The following is a 21372-nucleotide window of genomic DNA, read 5'->3' as shown; positions in this document are numbered from 1 at the left end:
TCCACGACTCGGCTGTCAAACTTACTTTTTCATAAAAAATAATATAGATTGCCATGTTGGCAACATTAAAATCAAAAAATTCACAAATATCTTGGTCAGTTTTGAAAAACTTTATTACTGTTTCTGTTGAAACTGAAATATATGTTTCTAACACCACAAAAAGTACAAAGTCTGAGTACAATAGTATAGAAAAAATTTAAACCAACAATCCAGACCAAAAATTTCAAAAAACAATTTTCCAACCTCACCATATTTCCCAACAGAACCCACAGTGGTGAAGATCGTTCCAGAGGAGGCGCAGACGAAGGTGTACAGCAGGAATTTCCTGTGGAACATGCGCAACAACGCCCTCTCCATGAAGAAGCCCATGGGAATCGACGTGAAAATACCGCCGGAGATCATCGCCGGGTCGGAAAATAACAGGAGGGTTAGTACATTGATTGAAATGCCAATTGAACACTGTTTTTTGTTTTTTATACTACCAATTAATTATTATTTTAATAGTTTTTTGATATTAATGCTTTAATGTATTTGCGACTTACAAGTACAATTAAATGATAATTTACGTTCAAATGCGTTTAATTAGATACTGCTTCTGAAATAAATTTTTACACTGATAAAATTTTTAACATAATAAAAAAAATTTAAAGTCATAAATAACTATTTTTTTGGTAGAATTTTGTACTAATTTAATTTCAATTGTAATTGTAGTATGGTTGTGGGTTTTTTAATTAAGTTATGCTTTTGTAACTAATACATTTTAATTTAAATAAGTTTTAAAAAAAGTCAAACTATAATTAATCTTAACTTAAATACATTTTTAGCTTGTTTGAAATTAAAGGTACTAGTCTAAAAATGATGTTACAAAAGCAAACTTAATTACAATTAGTAGATGTTTTGGTTGAGGTATAGTATAAAATTTTTTAACCATAAAATCTGATGACTGAAGTAACATATAGTTCTTGATATCCTATAAAAAAAGAACCACGAAAGAGAAAGTAACATTGAGTTGCATAACTTTAAAGTAGTAGAAAAAAGTACACCCAATCACCTGTTTAATCAAACTTTAAAAACTCAAAAAAAAAAAAATAATTCTACTGACACAAACCTATTTTTTGATTAAAAGAAAATTTACAAGATTTCCCTAAAATAAAACAACTTAAAAAACCCAGCTATCATAGCAAATTTTTACTTCAACATTAAGATGTAATAAGATAAACATTTATTAATAGCCCCTATTAATTCATCTCATAAGAAATAAAGATTAAACCTATGAAAATCAACCTTCCGTATATTTAAAATACAAAAAGTACCATTGACATTTTTTTAATGTTTCTTAAAACCAACCATCACCGTATGTGCGGACCCCGTATAAACCGAGTTGTCATGACAACAGAACGGACCCGGAGGATTCCACCGAGGCGGCTACAACAACCCCGACGACCCCTTCAGCCCTCCATTCCAAAACCACGGCGGGCCCAACATGAGAGGGGTGAGTTTACTAATTGATGTGAAATACATCGATCTTCTGTTTGTGTTCCACTATGTGTTCCAAAGGAAGATTGGTGTATTTCAAATTATTTGTAATTAGAGGTGTTAGATTTGCTGTGTTCCGCATATAATTGAAACAATTTTAGTGGTTTTATTTAAAATTTTATAGTTAAAAAAATCTATAGTTAATTTTATTTTTCATATAATTTAATAGAATTATAATAAAAAGTTAGTTAAAAAACAAGCATTTTTTAAGCATGCACACCAGTTCCTTCTATTTAAATAACCAATCAATTACAAAAAAACAATTAATTAAAAACGCTTCAATCAAACAGCCACGACCGGGCCACGGACACCACGGAAGGTACCAGGGTGGTAGAAACGACAGGAGGAACCAACCTAAAAGCAACAACAGGTCCTTCAACTTCAAGGACAGGGGCCACAACCAGCCCAAGCTGGAGAGGACCGCAGACGCCTACCAGCTCAAATCCAAGAAGGACCACTCCGAACTCGAGGTTCGATTTTTTTTAATTATAGCTTTTATGTGAAAGTAATTTAATAGTTATGTGGTTTATCTACGGTTCGAATTTGTTCTGTTTTTTTTTTTTTAAATCAGCTCCTATTTCAATTATTATGAAGCTTTTTCTATTTATTTTAAAGCTACTATAAAGACACAAATTAAAAAAGTAAATTAGGTGTTTGTAGCGGTTTTATCAAAACCCTGCAGTGAAAATGTTAGGCACAAGGATATTAGTCAATAAAAATTCAATTTAAATTTTTAATTTTTATTCAGCTAGTTCAAAGGGCAATTCGTTCGGTATTGAACAAGTTGCGATTTTACACAATTAATTTAATTATTAATTTTCGTTCAGCTCGTGCAAAGGGAGATTCGTTCGGTATTGAACAAGTTGTAGTTAACTTGGATAAATTTTTATTTTTTATTCAGCTCGTTCAAAGGGAGATTCGTTCGGTATTGAACAAGTTGTAGTTTACTTTGATAAATTTTTAATTTTTATTCAGCTCGTTCAAAGGGAGATTCGTTCGGTATTGAACAAGTTGTAGTTTGCTTATTTAAATTATTAATTTTCGTTCAGCTCGTGCAAAGGGAGATTCGTTCGGTGTTGAACAAGTTGGCGCCGCAAAAATTCGACGAACTGATGAAGCAGGTGGACGGCATTGAACTGGACAATGAGGAGAAAATGGAAGTCACCATCAGCCTCATCTTTGAAAAAGTTTGTCCATACTTTCATGTGATAATTTGAATCTCAAACAAGATTCTCCATTTTGCTAAGTAAGTGTATAATTTTTTAAACTTTGGTTTAACTTTGGTCTAACTATTGCATTTTTCTCGACAATCAAATTTTTTAGCTTAAATTTACCAATTACAATTTTGTTTACAAAACCTAAATTTAAATCAGGCGTTTCAAAATGTTTTACAATGTTTAATACAAAAAAAACATTTACCAAAAAATTTAGTAAATCTAGTTATACAATAAAATATTTTAGGCATTGTATAAGTTTTTGCAAAAGGTTGAATAAAATATTTAAAATAAAAATTCCACTCAAGTTGTAATCATAGTTCATCAAGTCCTCTTGTTTTCTGGTAACCGAAGTTTAATTTTACAGGCGTTGGACAACCAAAGTAAACTCAACTTAGATTAAAAATAATTAATTTAAATAATCAAAAGCTTGATTTCAACTCACAGGCGCTGGACGAGTCGGTTTTCGCGGAAACTTACTCCAGGATGTGCCACCACATCAGCTTCGGCAGGAAAAAGCAAACGCAAGCCAACTCCGAATTCAGAAAGAAAATCCTCACAAAGTTTGTTTTGTTAAATTTGCCTCATCAAGTCTTATATGGTTGCGCTTGTCGACTTTAGTTTTTGAACTATCAATTTGCGTCTGATATTTAAAGCATTTATTGTAAAATATATTAAGTTGAAGTTGAGTCCTACACGTATTCACCAACCACAGGCAATAAAAATATTTAATAAAACAACTTTTGTAGTTATAAATTTTTAAAGCTTAAAAAAAAACTTTGATAAGAAGTGAGTTTTTTTAAGCACTTTCTCATATAAGCTAGTTAAAAATAAAGTTGTCTCATTATGTTTGTACTTATAAAAAATTAATATTAAAAGGTGTCAACACGAGTTCGAATACACAATGAAATTGCACGACAATCTCAGAGAGTTCGACGAAAAAATTGCTATTGAAAATAATGAGGTAAAATGAGTATATAGATAAACAAAAATCTAACATTTCGATGGTAGCTTAGTTATTAATTTAAATAAGACTGTATTTAAGCTATGGCCACGTGAAATGACCTACTAGTCCTTTTAATAAACAGATAAAGTTGTTATTTGTAAATAATTTATAAACTTTGATATGTCGTCGATAGCTTAATAGTTTTATGCTAAGTTAATTAATCGCCGTCAAATTAAGGCCTACAAACATTTTCAATTTATTAATTTTTTATTAATTATTAATTCATTATTAATTAATTCAATTTATTAAAAAGAACATTGACTAGTTGTTAAATTTGAAACAAAACGTTCAGGACAAGAAAAAAGAGATGGCGGAGGAGAGGGGAAACAAGATGCAGACGTTCAGGAAGAGGATGACGGGAAACATCAAGTTCATCGGAGAGCTGTTCAAGCAGAGGATGCTGACGGAGAACATCATGAAGCAGTGCATCACGCAGCTGTTCGAAGCGGGAACGGACGAGCACTACGAGACGATGTGCAAGCTGGTCAGCACCGTGGGCGATCAGATGGAGAACAGGAGGGTTTGTTAAAAATATAAGGGTTTTTGTTAGTGACTTTAAATCACGGAATAAAAAGTATTTAATATGTCATTATGACAAAAAACAAAAAAACTAGAGGGTATTTAGATTGAATAAAAAATTTAGTTTTGCAAGTCTGATTAAATTGGATTAAGAGGGTTTGTGTGTTGCGTTTGCTGTTATAACTGAGGGTGTTTGGTTGATGATAAGATTAAAAATTAAATGGTTTGTTTATTGCTGTAACATAGCTAAAAATTGAATAGTTTTTTAATTGTACGTATACATATGTACTCTGATAAATAATTTTTAAATTAATTAATAATAAATTATTCAGATATACCAAAATGGCAACCGTGCCGACATGGAAGAACAAAGAAAGAAGGTTTTTGATGTTTATTGATTATTTTAATACTGTTTAAAATTCTTTTTTTTAGTCTTGTAATGATTTCAAGTTTTAGTACACATGGTATAAAACATGTGGAATAATTAATATAAGTACAAGAAGAGCTCTGTTCTCCATTAAGTTATTAATCCAGTTACTTAAATTAATTTATTAATTAACACAACGACGAATTTAACTTTTTCTTCTTTTTTTTTTGATTTCAAGCTTTTTGAACACAAATTTCAGTTGAAATCCACCAAGGACTTCTTCGACAACTTGTTCAACAAGTTCAGGGCCGGAGTGCAAGGGAAAATGTTCAAAACCAGCAGAATCAGGTAAGAAGCAGTTTGTATTGCAAATTAATTTAGTTTGAAGGATAATCTAAAACAGTTTAAGTTTTAGCTGATGGTTATGATTACAGAAAATTAGGGGGCCATAATTTAAAACTTACACTAGACATTCTGGAGTTGATGATAAAGAGCAAAAAAAACTCTAAGGTGTTTTTAATGGTAGTTTTTTTAGTAACCTTGTTGGAGGGGGCCCATAGTTAATCTTTAATTTAAAGGGGGCCTCATGAAAAAAAGTTTAGGAAACCCTGGCATACACCTCACAAACGTATGGTATTTACAGTTTTTTTCTGAACATTAAATAAAAAAGCTTTTTATTTTTCCAGGTTCATGTTCCAGGACTTGATAGATCTGAGGACGAGGCACAACTGGGTCGACAAGAAAAAGAAGGACGCGGGACCGAAGAAGCTGAACGAAGTCCACAGGGACCATGAGAAGGAACAGTTGGCCAAGCAGAACACGTCGATGGGATACAACAGAAACAGCAAATCTGTTAGTTTGATTTTTTTTATAAAAAAAGTTAAAAAAGCCCTTGTCTGAAAGAAAAGCTTAGAGTCATGCTAGTATAAAAACATGCAAGCTCGTGAGACGAATAATAAGTATTTTAATCATTAGTCTTCTACTAACAAACTCATACAGGGCCTTATGAATGTGTTAAACGCCTGATAAGGTGTTTAAAATTTCAAACAAATTAGACTAAACATTGTATTAGCCGTACGAAATTAAAGTTAAAAAAACGATGTTTAATAAAATATCAGACCTCCCGAGACTACCGCGACCCTAGGAGCAACTACGGCGGCGGAAGGCAGTCGTCGAGAGGAGGCGGCAGGTACAACAGCAACCAAAACGACAAGAAAGAAACCAATGAGTGGAACACCGTGCAGAAGACTCCCAGGTATTATTTAATTAATTGAATATAATTAAAAATTAATATAAATTTTATTGCTTGGTGTTTCTAATGCTTTTTACAGGCGCCTGGTCAGATAAAGATGTAAAATGTTTGATGAATTAAAATGTTTGAAATTTTTTGTTTTTAACTGTTAAAAGTTTTATTTCTAGAAAGTTTTAACTTTTTTTTGATTTTTTTATAACTCATACTAAAAAGTGCGTTTTGTACAAATAAATAGATATAGGAGTAAACAAAACGCGTGGGGACGAACCAACCAAGAAAAAGGCAATGGGTAAGATGAATATTTCGTTTATTTAATTTCTCCGCAGAGAGTTGTAAAAAAAATTGTTGAAACAATGAATTGTACTGCTCATACTCTTGTATGGCGAGAAAGATTACCCCAGTGTAATAACTAATTGCTTAACATTTTTTTAGGTTGTGTAACAAATTAAATTTTAAACAAACAAGTTTCATTTACTTACATTTTCCTTCATTAAATTTTTTCTGAGGATAATACAAGTTTAATTTAAAGTAAGAACAGTGGAATTACTTGCTTATATTGATAGGTACGACCCGAGCAGAATGAGGAATTTCGGCAACAACTCGTCAACTTCTCAGGGACAAAACGTCAGGTTGGGACCAAGTAGAAAGACGTGGACCAACAGCAACAAGGTAGTGTTTTGATAATACGTTTAAACTTATACTATCTGCATACGTTCCAAAAAACATAAATATATTTCAAGTCTTTGATGATAATTGTATTGGTACTCATATGAAACAATGATGAGTTGATAAAATTCTGAGACTTGAAAATATATTGAAATCCTATAAAATGAAAATTAAAGATTAAAATAAATTATTAAAAATAAAATCAAACAACAGAGCGGTTCGATGACGAAGAACGCGTCAACAGACAGCAACTCTTCCAGGGGCAAGGACAAGAGCAACAGCAACATGACCCACACCATGAACAAGTTCTCGGCTCTCATGGACAACCAGCCACATCCCGCGTCAACAAAATCGCTGTCAAACAGGTTTGTTGTTAGTTGGAATGTTTATAGTTGGAATGATTGCAGTGTGGAGTTAAATCAATAGTTAATTTTTTTTGGGGGAATTAAAAACTTTTTACTTTTAATAAATGGGGTAAGAAAACTTTTTTTTGGGGAAAAATATTTTGAGGTTTAAATAAATATGAAACATAAACTTTTTAAAAGTTATTTTTAAGGGTTGAAAATTTTTTATGGTGTCTAAATTGTGTTAATTTTTTTGTAGGACTTGATTTTTTAGTGTGTTACAAAAAGCTTAGCTTTTTTCGGGTGGCTTTAATAATAATAGAAACTTTTAATATTCATAAATTCTTCAATTAGTTTGTGACTTGTTAATTCAAAATTTTGAGTTGTTTTTAATTTGTTTCTTTTATTTAAGTTATTTGTTCAGTGAGCTTTCGACAATCAAGTATGTAGATAAACAATAACAAAGTTTAAACAATTACACTGTATCGAGCACACAATAAGCACAAAATTTTAAAAACAATTTAATTCGCACATAGCTGAAATTTTCACACACATTTTTTGTTAATTGTCACAAATATTTCGATTTCGTTGCTCATTTAATACACAGTGAATGTTTAATAAAACTATCATTTGAATAATTGTAATTTTTTGAATACCACGAAAGCTCACTGCACACACGTTGTTATTATTTCTTTTTTATTATCTGATGACAAATTGACGACAATTTTGGATGTGAACAGGTTTTCAGCGCTGAATAATCCCAGTTTGTCGCCCAACAGTGGCTCCAGCCCTAACAATTCAAGGTAATGATGTGTAAGATGTTTAAAATAAAATGTAGGCTCCCTTAAACTGCTAGAATGCATTCAAACATTTAGAGCATTCAAAAATTAAATAGCTTTGCCTAAATAGTTAATATTCCCTCATACATATAAAAATCTTCACAAGCAAATTAAATGTAGGGGGATTAAATTCAACATAGTGAAGAAGGGTAACTGTTTAAAATTTCAAGGCCGATTAAATTAAAAACAAAGCTTTTTTTATATACATTAAAGTCCAAATTTTCTTGAGTTGCCGAAGTGTATACTTTAACTGCAAACAAATTGTTTTCAAAATACACATGTATGTATTGCTTTAACTTTGCAAACCAGATCAGTTTATAACTTTCTTGTCTTAAAACTTAGTTAAGAATTGAGTTTTTTAAGGGTTATTTTTTGCCCTTAAATGTGTACTTTTTGTCCATAAAAGGTTTTAACCAAAATGAACAGTAAAACATTTATTTAAGTTTTTATGGGTTTAACCATTTTCTTAAAAAGTTACAGTTATATCTAAATACATATAATGTATCTCAAACTATCCACCCAATGTAAGTAGAATATGCCTTGTTGAAATTTTAAACTGAACCTTATGATAATCAAATTTTGAAACAAATTCTAACGGGGGGAGTCTACTCAAAATACATGTATTAATCGTTTTGTTAAAAGTGTATGTATGGCTGTAATATAAGCATTGTTAACACCAAAAAAAAGCTCTGCTGCCATTAAATGTGCAATGTTTGTATATCAGTGCCAAAACCAACTTAATATATTGTCCATGTTACAAACAAAAGTGCAGTTTTGTGTGCATATTTAAAGCTTTCCGGTAAAGTTGCGCAACATATTTCTTTTTGATGCGTTGTTAATTTTTGTTTGCATGAATTAGCATGGTTTACTGCACGCTCAGATAGTTTACAAATATTTCTGCTTATTTACAACACAACTGCTTATACATGCTTAAAATATTTCAGTAATTCTGTTTGATTTAAAACTGTTTTTTAATACTAAGTTATAAATGCAGTCAAATAATAATATAAATTAATACTTAAATTATGTTTTTAACAATAGCTACATGAAAAGTAATATTAATCTAGTAGGCTTAAATGATTTTAGATATCTAAAAATATTAAACTAATAAAAAATGAAATAAAAACTTTAAAGAGTTTTGATAAATATTTACTAAAAGAATAGTAAACGTTAAGCATTTAAATGTTAGACCACTAAACTGTTATAGCTAATTAATTTGAAAAAATACTAAGATGTTTTAAAAGCCCTTGTTGTGTATGTTGTTTAAGCAACTAATTTAGTAATTCTTATCTTAACAATGTGTATATAAAATATGGTTGTTATTTAAACTTGAACACCTTCTACTGAGCCACACTTGAAGGGCTTTTAAATAATTTATTAGAAAAATAAGGTTTCAAAAATACTGGTACACGTGTTTCATAAGACTAGACGCCTTAATCTAACTAAGTCTTATTAATAAGGCGTCTAGTCTTATGAAACACGTGTACCAGTATTTTTGAAATCTTATTTTTCTTATAATTTATATATATTTATTAATTGGATTATATAATAAACAAATAGATTTAGACGACCATTTCGTATATGAGATATAACGTCCCATATGATCCTCAGTAAAGCTAAAGTTTATTAAAAAGTATTAAAATAAATTTAGTAATAAAAAAATAAATCTATATATATACGAAACGGCCGTCTAAATCTATTTGTTTATTATATAATCTAATAAATATTTAGCTACAATTTAACTTGTCAGCGTTATCGACCAGAACTTTGTTAAAAACTAATAATATTTATATACGTTTTTATGGCATAAATTGAAAAATGTTATGGTATTTGCCACTAAATAAAAACCCCGTATTTTGACGTTAATTAAAATCTACACATGTTTTCTATTAAACGTTTCTAACAACTGCATATTAAACATACAAGTTTTAGTTTTCAACTTATGAATAAAGCTAATATAACAAATAAATATTCAATAAAAGCATTCCACATCAGAAATGTTAAGCTTAGTAATATGTTCATATTTTAAAGTATAACAGGGTTGCCAAAAAAAAAAAGAATCCTGGAAAAACCTGGATTTAAAAAATTATTTTTCAACTCCTTTTATTTGTAAAGTAATAATATTTTTACTAGATACAACAAATCTACCATATAGATAAAAAAAAAATTGTATCATTAAAAAAATTAATAAAAAAAACACAAGTAGTTTTTCAATGTTATTATACTAATAAATTCAGTTCATTTTTCTCAAATCTAATTTTGTAATAAAAAGGACTAACAAATCTTGGATAACAACCTGAAATGAAACCTGAGAAGTTTGTCAAAAAACATTTGGCAACCATGCTATTACTAAAATACGTTAATTTAAGTATCAACAAAACTTGATTAGCTTATAAACTTAAAGCATCAAAACTTGCAAAGTGCCACTAACTTCATTAAACAGCTGTAAAAATTCATTAGTTGCAACATGCTCGTTAAATTTAAGTAAGTTACACCAGTAAATTTAATAAAACATTTATTAGGAACCCATCAAGAGAACGCGGTCCTGCTAAGAAAAGCTCGAGCCAGCAAGCCATGAAGAGAAAAGACGATGATAAGTTCGCCAAGCCTGCACGTATGTATAATATTGATAAATTAATTTTTTTTTATTTATATTGATGGTACTTATGTAGTCAGGATATCGAGGCAATGACAAAACTTTAATTAAAATAAGAGTTTTCACCCGTATATCATTTTAGAAAATGTCAGATAAAATTTTAAACAGCCAAAAGTTTTAGGCAACCATAGAATTAATTATATGTTTCAACAACTAAATATTTTATAATAGCACCAAAGCCTTCCACTCCAAAGCCTCAGATGAGTCCTGAGGAATTGAAGAGAAAAGCTCAAGGAGTCGTGAAAGAATACATTTCATTGAACGATCTTAATGTAAGTTTTTTATTAAAATAAAATAACATAGGTCGTTTGTTAAAACCTGAATAAGTTGTGAAAGAATATGTCTAATTCTAATGTCACTTGTGTTTAAAATGTATGTAATTAAGTATTTTTTCTTAGCTTCAACCACTTTTCATGCTAAATAAAACAGATAAATCGTTAGAGTGTCAGCTAAAGTTTTTTGTACTTTTGATTAACAATTGGTGACGTAATTGTGAGATGTGGTAAAGTGTCAAAGCAACAAAAAAATATTTTATTCTGCTCGAAAAAAACTCAACCTCGTTTTTCAAAGTGTCTTATACAGATTGTGTTGAAATTATTATAATTCACAGGAAGCGGAGGCATGCTGCAACGAGATGGACATGCAGGCGAACGGGGTGAAGTTCGTGTCAGAATGCGTGACGTTCGTCGTTGAGAAGAAGGAGGCAGACTGCCAGCAGGTGGGAGACATGCTCAACCATCTCATCGAGAAGAACATCGTCACCTGCGAGCAAGCCGAAGAAGGGTTAGTTTGTTGTGCAGTTGGAAGATTAAAACAACAAAATGCTTAAGCAATTGAGTTGATAACTTCTCGTAGAGATTTAAGTACTCATGCTTTTTTTTCTCCTAAAAATTGGTACATTTAAATAATTTGTTCAATTCAATCCTTATCTTAAGTATTTTCTTATGCTCGAATATTATCAACTATTTTTTTTAATTCTGAAAAAATAGTGGAACAATTTAAATGAGTTGTTCTTTTTAATCCTTTCATCAAGTAATTCTTTTCCCAGATTTTTAAAACCTGAAACTGCATTAGATATTATTTCCGAGTTAAAACCTGAAAAAATTATCCTGTTAAACAGCATAATAAGTTCTTTTTCAACAGGATCATAGCATCATCCAAGTAAATATTAAATTATAATAAAAAATATTCAACAACAAATATCTCTTCACAGGATCATAAATTCGTCCAAGTACGTGATATTCGAGGAGTTCATCTACGACAACCCGATGCTGTGGTGCAACATGGCGCAGATCGTCACCAAGATGTACGAGCAGCTCACGATGAAGCGGGTCGTCACCATAGCCTCCAAAGCCGTCGACGACGACGAGCCTCCAACCGACGACTTCAGGCTGAGCTTCATCGCCAACATATTGTCCGCTCTCAAGAACAAATACGTTAGTTTACTAATGTGTTATGTAACTTAAATACTTTTTACATTTGAAAATTAATAAAAAGTTACAGTCAGATTTAAAGTTGATTCTTCTTTGACATAAGTTGTTTAAATTGAGGACAACTTGTGTAAATTTAAATTACTTAAAATATATTATAAAAGTCTATGATGATAACTGTATTGGTACTCATACTCAAACAATGGTGAGTTAATTATTCTGAGACTTGAAAGGATTAAATTTTATATAAATCATTTTTAATGACGCCACCGTTAAACTTTTTATTACTTCACAGACAATGGAGAAAGTGGCTGAAGATTGGAAGCAGAGTCAGGCCAGCTGGTCGAAATTCTCCGACGACAAGTCGAAAGTCGCGGACAAGATCAAAGAACAAGTAAAAAATAATCAATTGCTTGAATTCTTTGCCGAATTCCAACAGCATTGCGCTTAAACATGCATGCAAACACTGCTTTTTCACAATTAAAACAGGGGTCTAGTTCTTTTTAATGATAGTTCTTTTCTTGTTAAAATAAGTTCGTCCAATGATTGTTTAATTATAAAGTTTTTATTGGGTTCGAGCGTAGCTTGAAATAAGCTGCCATTTAAGTGTGAAAGGTTTAAATTTACACATCTTTTCACAATTAGATTTTTATAAGCGTTGGCAGTGCAATTCGTAGGTAATTTTATTATAGATAATACAGTGGAATAGCAGTGTTGTTGTTTTAGTTAGTTGCTTGTTATCGCTTAATTTGCTTGAATTTTTATTTCTGTTAATTGTTAGATGTTGCGTTAATTGTATGAATAAATTCTTCTAGACCCCGAAAAACGTCGTAATTATTTCATTTAATTAACTTGTAAAATCTATTGCCTGTTATCAAGTAATTTTCTCTGTTAAAAGATAGTTTTTTGTAATAAGAACAATTCATAAAGCTTTATTTATCATTTTCAACATGTAAAATATTTATAAAAATACTAATATTAAGTGTTGTTTTTTTGTTAGCATGATTTTATGTTCGTTTTCATTAACATACATTATACAGGAAAGTTTCTTCGCAATTCAAAGTTAGTATTCCGGCTTTGAATTATCATCAGTTCAGCGTAAAGTTCACCACAATAGTACAAGTGGCCTATTTAATATTTTAAATTTCGGTTGAGCAATAGTCTATACAAAATAAAATCTGAAGAATAATAAAAACAAAACTATACTTAGTAGAAACATATTAAAAATTTTCACTCAATTTTTTTTTATCTTATAAGTATGAGAAACTAGAGTGGAAGCAAAGTGTTTTTGAGATAAAAGTTCTTAGGAATACAGATATCTATCAATATTAAAATGATATAAAGAATACTTTCTCATTCAACACTATAAAAGTATTTTCAACTTAATGTACATTATACAGATAAAATAGCTCAAAAAAAAAGTTATATATTAATGCTTAGTTGTCAATTTGAATTAAGAAAAAAATAAAGTGTAAGGGGTAGTAAAGTAAATTTTAGTGACTAATTAAATCTTTTAAGATAACATTATATATTTTTGTATAAACTTGTTAAAAAAATTTCCTTTATTTTAACTCCTCATATTATTAAAATCTTAATGTTAGTTTAAAAAAAGTTTTCAGGCTTAAAATAAGTAAAATAGATAAGTTTTAAATATAAATGAGTTTTTGAAAAGTTTTATAATTTAAGTAATTTTGTTGGCTATATAAAATGGCTTATATATATATATTTTTAATTACTTGTAAGGTTTTAAGTATGTTTAAAAGTTTAACTCACATGTGAGATTAAGTGTTTGATAAAATCAGGATTTTGCTTCCATTACTATTTTAAATTTAAATTTTTAACTAAGTTTTGCGTTTAACTAAATGCGTGGTAATTCTAAAGTTAATAATTTTTTAATCACGTAGTTTAAAAATAAACGTTTTGAATTGAACTTTTAAATTACTTGAACAAAGATGTTTAAAATGTTTCGGTGCTAAAAATAGTTGTAGCCTACAGGGTTATAAATCCTTAATAAATAAAAAGTTTTTAAGTTAAAACTTTTAAGCTGCTACTGAGCAAAAACATAGTTTAAAATTTAATTTTACACAGTACTGAGTAGTTTAAGTCAAATATTAAATTAACTGTAAATTTTGAAGTATTTTTGAAAGTAAAATTAGTATGAAACATGTTGATTTAAAAGAAAACCAATTGTGAGTTATATAACTCTTATAAAATACCGGAGAAAATAAAAGTTTGAATTATATTATTTTTATGCTTATACATAGACAAATCGTTCTCATTGAGTAGTCTGCAACGAAAATAACAAAAAACTAATTTCTAATTACTTTTTTCATCAATTAAATTGGATTAATTTTTTTTTGTCTTTTGAGAAGCAACTAAATAACAGCATAAATTGTAAGTTTAATATAAATTTCAAAACATTTCTTGTTTTAAACTAATTAGGAATAAACTATCATTTGAGTTTTTTAAATTTAATACTTTAGTTTAGTTGATTTTAATATCTTGGTGTAATCCATTAAGTATAAATATTTTTTGCCAATTATTTAAGCTTAAGCACCAGTTTTTCATGCTAATTTAATTAATCTCCTTAACAATAATTACAAACCTTATAAGATATAAAAACTGGTACAACATCTTACTAATTCTAAATATTAACAAAATCAGTTTAATTTTAGCTTGGTAACTAATTGTTTATTTAAAATAAAAGCTATATATAGATAAGTGTAAAACTCATTAAAATTAATCAACTAAGCTTACCAGTTTATTTGCAACATTAGATTAATAGCTCCTGTCTGTGTAAACAATTATTTCACACACTTTTGCAAATGAATGTGTTAAATTATTTTAATAATAATTTTCTTCAACAAATCACTATTGATAGGAATGAAATAAATAAGTTACAATTTTGTTGAAAATTTCATGTTGTATACTTGTTGTGCGGGATTGTTTATAAAATGAAAATTCAATCGAATTTTTAATTGAAAAATAAATAAAATTGTCAAATTGCTTTGTTCTTGTTTGATTAGCCTAGAATTTATACTTGAATCACATTGATAATGAAATTTACTTTTATAACATAAAATCAATACGGTTGTAAAAAGTCTAGTTTCTCATAAAGCTAATTGTAGAATGTCGCACACAGTGTGAAAGTAATTTTATGTTAAATCTGTGCAAAGTTGAAATGTATTTATGTAGTTTTTGTTTACAGTAAATGTTATTTTATACAATATATTTTCTCAAAGTTTAATGAGCCCAGTGTTTTTATATAAGTATGTAATTTAAAGCTTTGTATTTACAAAGTTTAATTAAATATTGTTATTTTTTTAGATAAGTTGTGTAATATTAGCTTTCAACAAAATTAAAATTTAAAGTCAAGTTAAAAATGCATTTATTTTATTATTAAAGTAAATTTTCAGTTTGTAGTGTTAATAAGTAATTTTAATCCGTTAATTTGAAAGTTAAAACTATATTATTGATTTAAATGTAGAAAAACTAACTACTTTTATAAAAATAGTTAATAAGTTCCATTTACAATTTTTTTTTGCAATAAATTAGTACTTGTACTAATTAAAAATAATAGTTTACATAAAACCTTTTAAGCAAGATTATTATATTTTTATAACAACCTGTAATCAATACAATAAACAGTTGTGTGATATCTAATCAAATGTTTGTTTTATTCAAATGCGTTTATAGTGGTCTACGCGCGGCCTGTCAAACTTGAAATACATCATTCGAATTTCGTCATCAACTGCATAATTATTTATACAATATGTTTCTCACAATAATTATACGGGTTTTTTGTACGAATAGTATGACCTTTGGAATAACTAAAAATATATACTTTCATGTCGACAAATTGATTTAAATGGAAAAAATATATAATTTAAATAAAAATTTACTATTGTATCAAAAATGCATGTGTTTTTAAATTAAATAGTTGTGGTTCAACAACTAAGCTTGAATAAAACAACTTTAGTAAGAGTTCGTACGATTTAAACAAAAGTTTTATAAAAATGTTTGAGTAGTAGTGAGTTTAATAAAATAAAAATTTCAGTTCACCCAAGTTTATAAAGTAAGCCGCAATCAAAATAAATAGTAGTTACTAAAAATCATATGATTTACCTTAAACATTGTGAACTTTTTGTAAGTTTTTTTGTAAATAAAATTGAATGTAACAAACTTTCGGTTTTACATAAAATGATAATTTTATTTAATCATCTTGTTTAGTAATATCTTTAAAAAAACAACAAAATTTTGCATGTTTTAGTTTGTTGCAAACAACGTATTTTGTTTTACTAGATTACCTTTCTTTGTATTTTTTTTCAAAAAATATATTTAAACAAAAGTTCTTTGTTATAAGTAGCTGTCAAATAAAACAGACCGTTGTTATTTTAAATCTTAAAACTACTTTATGCCAAATAGTAAAATAACTATTATAGCTATAAATTACCTACATTTGTATAGACCTACAATATTTTTCTATTCAATTAGTATTAACCATTGATGTAAAACTATTTTAACTATTAATTTTTACCTACATTCAACGTAGTTATAACTACAACAGTTAATTTTTTTAATGCATATATTTTAATTAGAACTGATAATTATCAATGATTGGTGGGAATCGATAGTTTATAATCAGAACAACAAAAAAATTTTTTTGATTAAATTTTAATATTGTAAATTCAAACAATTGTTTTAGGGATTCGTGGGAATCGATTGGTCGGATTCATCGCCTAATGACAAATTCGCCCAATTACCTGATTACGTCACAATGCTTCTGAAAATCATCCAATCAAATTCAACCAAAAGGTCTTCAATGCGTGAAGAGTCCGGTTTGTTGAATAAAATATTTTGTATTTCTCACTTAAAAAATTGATAACTAAACATTGGTATTAGTTGTTTAAAAATAAAACGAACTTACGTTTTTTCTTGTAAGGTTTCAGAAATTTCGTCATATTTAATCTCTTTTTAATTCGTTTTATAGTAAATATAATCTATCAATTTTGATTTAAGTTATTGTCTTGAGACTTTATCAAATTATCTGTTAATCTACTTTGAAATCCGTCTATTTTTTAAAGATAAAGTATGATGATATAAGCTACTTATGCATTACCTTTATATGTATATATATATGTGTGTATATACAACATAAAAGTTCATAGTACAACAGTGCTTAATCGTATCACCTATATATACAGACAAATTTTAATGTTATATAAGTTAATAGCCGTAATTTTTTACAATTGACATCAATTGTTATAGTCATTCAGTATTGCTCATCATATATAAATAATATTATTTATACTAATTTAAAATTGATAGTGACTATTTACAATACAAATGTTTTATTCAAATATGCTGAACAGGCAAGGTTGAAATATCGAAATGCTCAGATGAAATAAACAAGCAGTTCAAAGACAAGATGAATTGCGATTGTTTCGTCAGATCACTCGCCATTGCCTTTGTCTGGAGTTCGTTAGTATTATCAGGTAGAAAAATATTTGTTTTATTAGTTTATACGTTTTAAGTTGTAAAAACTAATAGTTTTTTTGTGTATTTTTAAAAGTTTTTGATATTATAGACAGCTAAAAAAAGTTTTGTGCTGTATGTAGTTTAAAAATACAGTTCAGTTACTTATATAAAAAATTACCTCACTTTTGATAAAAGTACTAACGATTTCCATTGTAAAAATAGCATTATAATTTATACCCGGCTTTTATGAGACGCCTGCATAAATTTTTAATGAAGTTGTGACTTCATATAAAACGAAGCCTTGAAAATATTTTATTGCATAACATTTCACTTACACTTGTTTAAGTAGTAAAATATTTCAGGAACAGATAAAAAAATATATTTTTTAAGTGTTTAGGCAATCAACTATTTCTATAAGTATAAAAGTCAAGGTTGTTACTTATGTAATTTGAGAAATTAAATATTTATAGTGCTTTTGTCTTTTAAAAACAGAATTATTTCAAACTTTTATTTTAGAACGTCAAAGCTATTTTAAAATTATCATAAAATCTGTTCAATTTAAAGATTAAGTTGTGTTTTATAAAGAGGTTTTAGGAAAAGTGCGTATTTTTAAGTTTGTAATAAATAATTAATTAGTTTTTCGCTTGATATATTTGAACTTGTCAATGTTGTGCAGTTTTTGACTTTAAAATACATCAAAGTTTTAATTTATATGTCTTAATTTTAAACATATTCTGAAGTTTATTTATTTATTTCAACTCGGTGTAGTTATAAAGAAAGTTTCAAAGTTATTTTGAATTTAATTTAGTTGCAGTTTTTAAACAAGAATCAAATAAGGCAGCAAAAATTTAAAGTTATACTGAATATTTTTATAACAGTGTATACTTTTTATTGTATTTAAATTAATGATTTGTATACAGTAAACTAATTCTTCACTGTTAGTGTTGATACTTTTCTAGATATAATTTTTTTTTCTGTAAAATTTTCATATAGTTCAAATTTAAGATAATTTTGTTATTTTTAAACAAAACCTTCACACATATTCAAACATAATAAATTCAGGGTTCGTTCGCGTCAGGTTAATTTTTTTCAGGAGTAATCCGAAAATAAAACTATTTTTAAATCGAGTTTTGGTAAACTATTTTAACTTGATAATATCATCATATTGTTATTTTCTTTCCTAATAAAACTAGGTCTTTTATCCTTAGCTTTACTAAAATCAAGGCACTATTGGCAGAATATATTTGTTTTCGAACAGAATAGATTTTTCTAAAAAAGTATTTTATTTTTGTAATTTACTTACCTGTGAGCTTGCACTCTGATGTTAAAATAAGTGTGTCTGTAGCGGTTTCATGAAAAATCAAGTTTTTATGATATGTTCAGAGGCTTTTTCTAATAAAATACATTGAAACTGAAAAAAGTACTAAAAAGTCTTATTATTAATAAGTTACGCTGTTATAACCAATAAGTAAACTACATAGTTTTATCTTTTTATAAGCCCGATTGAGCGTAGATCAACAGGGTTAGAAAATTGTACGAACCATTTTATATAAAGTAACTGATTCAATTACTGCTTTAATACTTGAACCTAATTGGATACGACAAAAATGTTTTATTTGTATCACTTATAACAACTATTATAAATGTAATTACAGACAAATCATCGCTTCACGTAGACGATTCATACTTGTTGTCGAGGCTTCACAACAAACCAGCTTTGGACGACGTTCAAGGATGGCATATCAGCGACGTTTGGTTCAAAAACAACTCGGATTTGATCGCCAACATCGTCAATAATGATTCAGTTGATAAGACTCAGGTTTGTTAACAAGTTTTAGCACTTTTACTTGTTTAAATAAGTTTGTACTTAAAAATAAATAGGGAGATTTTTGTTGACAGGACTCAGGTTTGTAAAAAAAACTTTAGTTTTTCAAAATCTCTCTAAATAAAGTTTGATTTTCTATGATTTTTGACCTTGAAATCTTTGGTGTAGTTTTTTTTTTTTTAATATATAATATTTGATAAAAGAACTACTAGAGTTGAAACTAATGACATAGCCAACATAAAGAATAATAAACTTTCACAAGAAAATAGAAGTAAATATATTTATTTGCTAAGGTTTCCAACGATTTATCAATTGATAATCAATCACAGAATTTTTATTTTTAATGCTTCCTACCTCACAGGTGTTATTCGGACTGCAGCACCTGAACACCCGCATGTCCTCACCTCCGCAGATGATCCTCAAAAACTCCTTCACTCTGCTCTACGACTGTGACGTCATAGAGGAAATGGAAGTGTACGAGAGCTGGAAGGACAGCAAGGAGATGCCCGAGGGGAAAGGAACAGCCGTCAGCCAGGTATGAATGGAAAAATTGTATAATATACATATATTAGTATAAGGAGATGACTTAAATCATCAGTAAGGTATGTTGGATCTTACATTCTAAAGATAAATCTGAATATTGAAAAATAAGTCTATATAGCTAAGTGCTAGTATTTTTATTTTGTATGTGGGAGTATTTGTTAAACTTTTGTTTAAAAATAAAGGGCTGAATACCAAAAAATTAAGCTTAAATTGTATGTTAATTTAAAAGTATTAAACCATGATTGAGTTAAGGTCTAAGTTTTTACAATGCAAGTTGATTTGAATTCGGATTAAGATCATCTTTGTTGAATAAAGACACCAAAAATTTTTATATTGAAAAGCACTGGGAATTTCTGCAATGCTGTATTACATGCATATAGTTTATTTTTGAATAGTATTAGATATTTTAGCAAGTATTTAAGTTGTTATTGTATGTAAATTGGTAACAGACAGCTTATAAGTTTTTATATTAAAAATTATTAATCAAATTTTATATAAACAGGTTCACCCATTCTTATTGTTCTTGAATCAGCCTGATGAAGAGTAAAAATTTGGTGATTAGAAAATTTTTAACGTAGGTGTCTTCTATTAAATGTTCAATTATTTTAACAAAAGTTCTATCCGTTTTAATTGTTCTTTAACTAAAAATTACATTTAAGTTTCTTTTTTTAATTCTTTTTAATTGCTGTCTAATACTTTAAGCTATTCTTGTGTGTGCAGTACACATAAGTAAAAATATTTTAACTTAAGAAGATAACAGTTTATGCTACTTTTTTAAATGAAAGTTTAGAACATTTATTAGCAACTATTCTTCTTTCTTTTTAAAGAATTTTACACTGAACTCTAATGTTTTACAAGAAAGTTTTGCTTGCAAGAAAAAGTATTCAGTGGTTCTTTTTATGACGTCATCATCTTTTTATTTCGTATTATTTTGGTTGAAAGAAAAGTTTCAAATGCTCCTAGGTAATTTGCGACGTCCAAAAAATTCAACCCATTACTAATTGTGACGTCATAACTTTGTGTGATGCAAGCTGCAAATATTTTTATTAATTTCCAAAAAATACTTCAAAAAATATATTCTTCCCTAATCCCTAATATTTATTTAGGCAAAAACACCTTTTTTTATGTCTCTTTTTATATTTTTGTCATGTTTCAAAAAGAAAATGTTTTAGAAAAAGTATTGATATTTATTATTAAAAAGGTGACTATATTTAACATATTTGTTCGTTTTAATTAAAGTATTAATGTTTAAGCTGTTATATGAATCCTTCCAAAATTAAGATGTTTTTAAAAGTCACTTCATTTTTCTATATGGTGATTGCTTTAAATTAATAAATTACGTATATAACAGATTTGTTGAGTTTTTTTTTTACATACGCTCAAATACTTTATATAAGTTGTAGTTTAATTATTTTTTTTTTTAAACTTAATTTATTTTTTCAAGTCTTTTATTGATCATTTCCGATCATTTTTTAAACCTCTTAAAATTTCACAATTAAGTTAACATTACAAACTATTTTTTGTTGAAAACTAGTTATTTGTAGACTATGAAAACTTGATACACTAATATTTAAAATAAGTAATTTAATTGTAAGCATATAATAAATTTTGTTAGTGATAACATCAAATAAACAGCTGAAAATTCCACTTAGTTTTATTGGTTTTGTGGCTTTAATTTCTCTTCTTCTTTTTTAAAA

At 28.0% G+C, this 21372-nt stretch overlaps 1 protein-coding gene across 4 annotated transcripts in view; it reads left to right on the top strand.

Moving 5' to 3' along the window:
* LOC145835347 (eukaryotic translation initiation factor 4 gamma 3-like) overlaps positions 1-21006 on the top strand; it is a 30242-nt gene extending 9236 nt beyond the window's left edge. For 2 of the 4 annotated variants that reach the window (XM_082942901.1, XM_082942899.1), the window contains 24 exons: positions 264-427; positions 1397-1492; positions 1827-2006; positions 2586-2723; positions 3198-3313; positions 3630-3714; positions 4049-4276; positions 4608-4655; positions 4902-4990; positions 5329-5494; positions 5761-5897; positions 6458-6563; positions 6774-6925; positions 7645-7707; positions 10266-10357; positions 10571-10671; positions 11010-11182; positions 11613-11835; positions 12125-12223; positions 16535-16667; positions 17202-17324; positions 18963-19126; positions 19494-19667; positions 20178-21006. In XM_082942901.1, coding sequence (XP_082799027.1) covers positions 264-427; positions 1397-1492; positions 1827-2006; positions 2586-2723; positions 3198-3313; positions 3630-3714; positions 4049-4276; positions 4608-4655; positions 4902-4990; positions 5329-5494; positions 5761-5897; positions 6458-6563; positions 6774-6925; positions 7645-7707; positions 10266-10357; positions 10571-10671; positions 11010-11182; positions 11613-11835; positions 12125-12223; positions 16535-16667; positions 17202-17324; positions 18963-19126; positions 19494-19667; positions 20178-20222 — 3095 coding nt within the window. In that variant the 3' untranslated portion in view covers positions 20223-21006. The remainder of the gene's footprint in view (positions 1-263; positions 428-1396; positions 1493-1826; positions 2007-2585; positions 2724-3197; positions 3314-3629; positions 3715-4048; positions 4277-4607; positions 4656-4901; positions 4991-5328; positions 5495-5760; positions 5898-6457; positions 6564-6773; positions 6926-7644; positions 7708-10265; positions 10358-10570; positions 10672-11009; positions 11183-11612; positions 11836-12124; positions 12224-16534; positions 16668-17201; positions 17325-18962; positions 19127-19493; positions 19668-20177) is intronic. The other 2 variants (XM_082942903.1, XM_082942902.1) reach the window with 2 other exon arrangements.
* Positions 21007-21372: the final 366 nt, after the last annotated feature.

The sequence above is a fragment of the Thalia democratica genome, chromosome 5, assembly GCF_965202585.1.
Source record: "Thalia democratica chromosome 5, ktThaDemo2.hap1.1, whole genome shotgun sequence".
Classification (NCBI taxonomy): domain Eukaryota; kingdom Metazoa; phylum Chordata; class Thaliacea; order Salpida; family Salpidae; genus Thalia; species Thalia democratica.
Note: the sequence above shows the minus strand (reverse complement) of the source record. Positions and strands in the feature narration are given on the sequence as shown.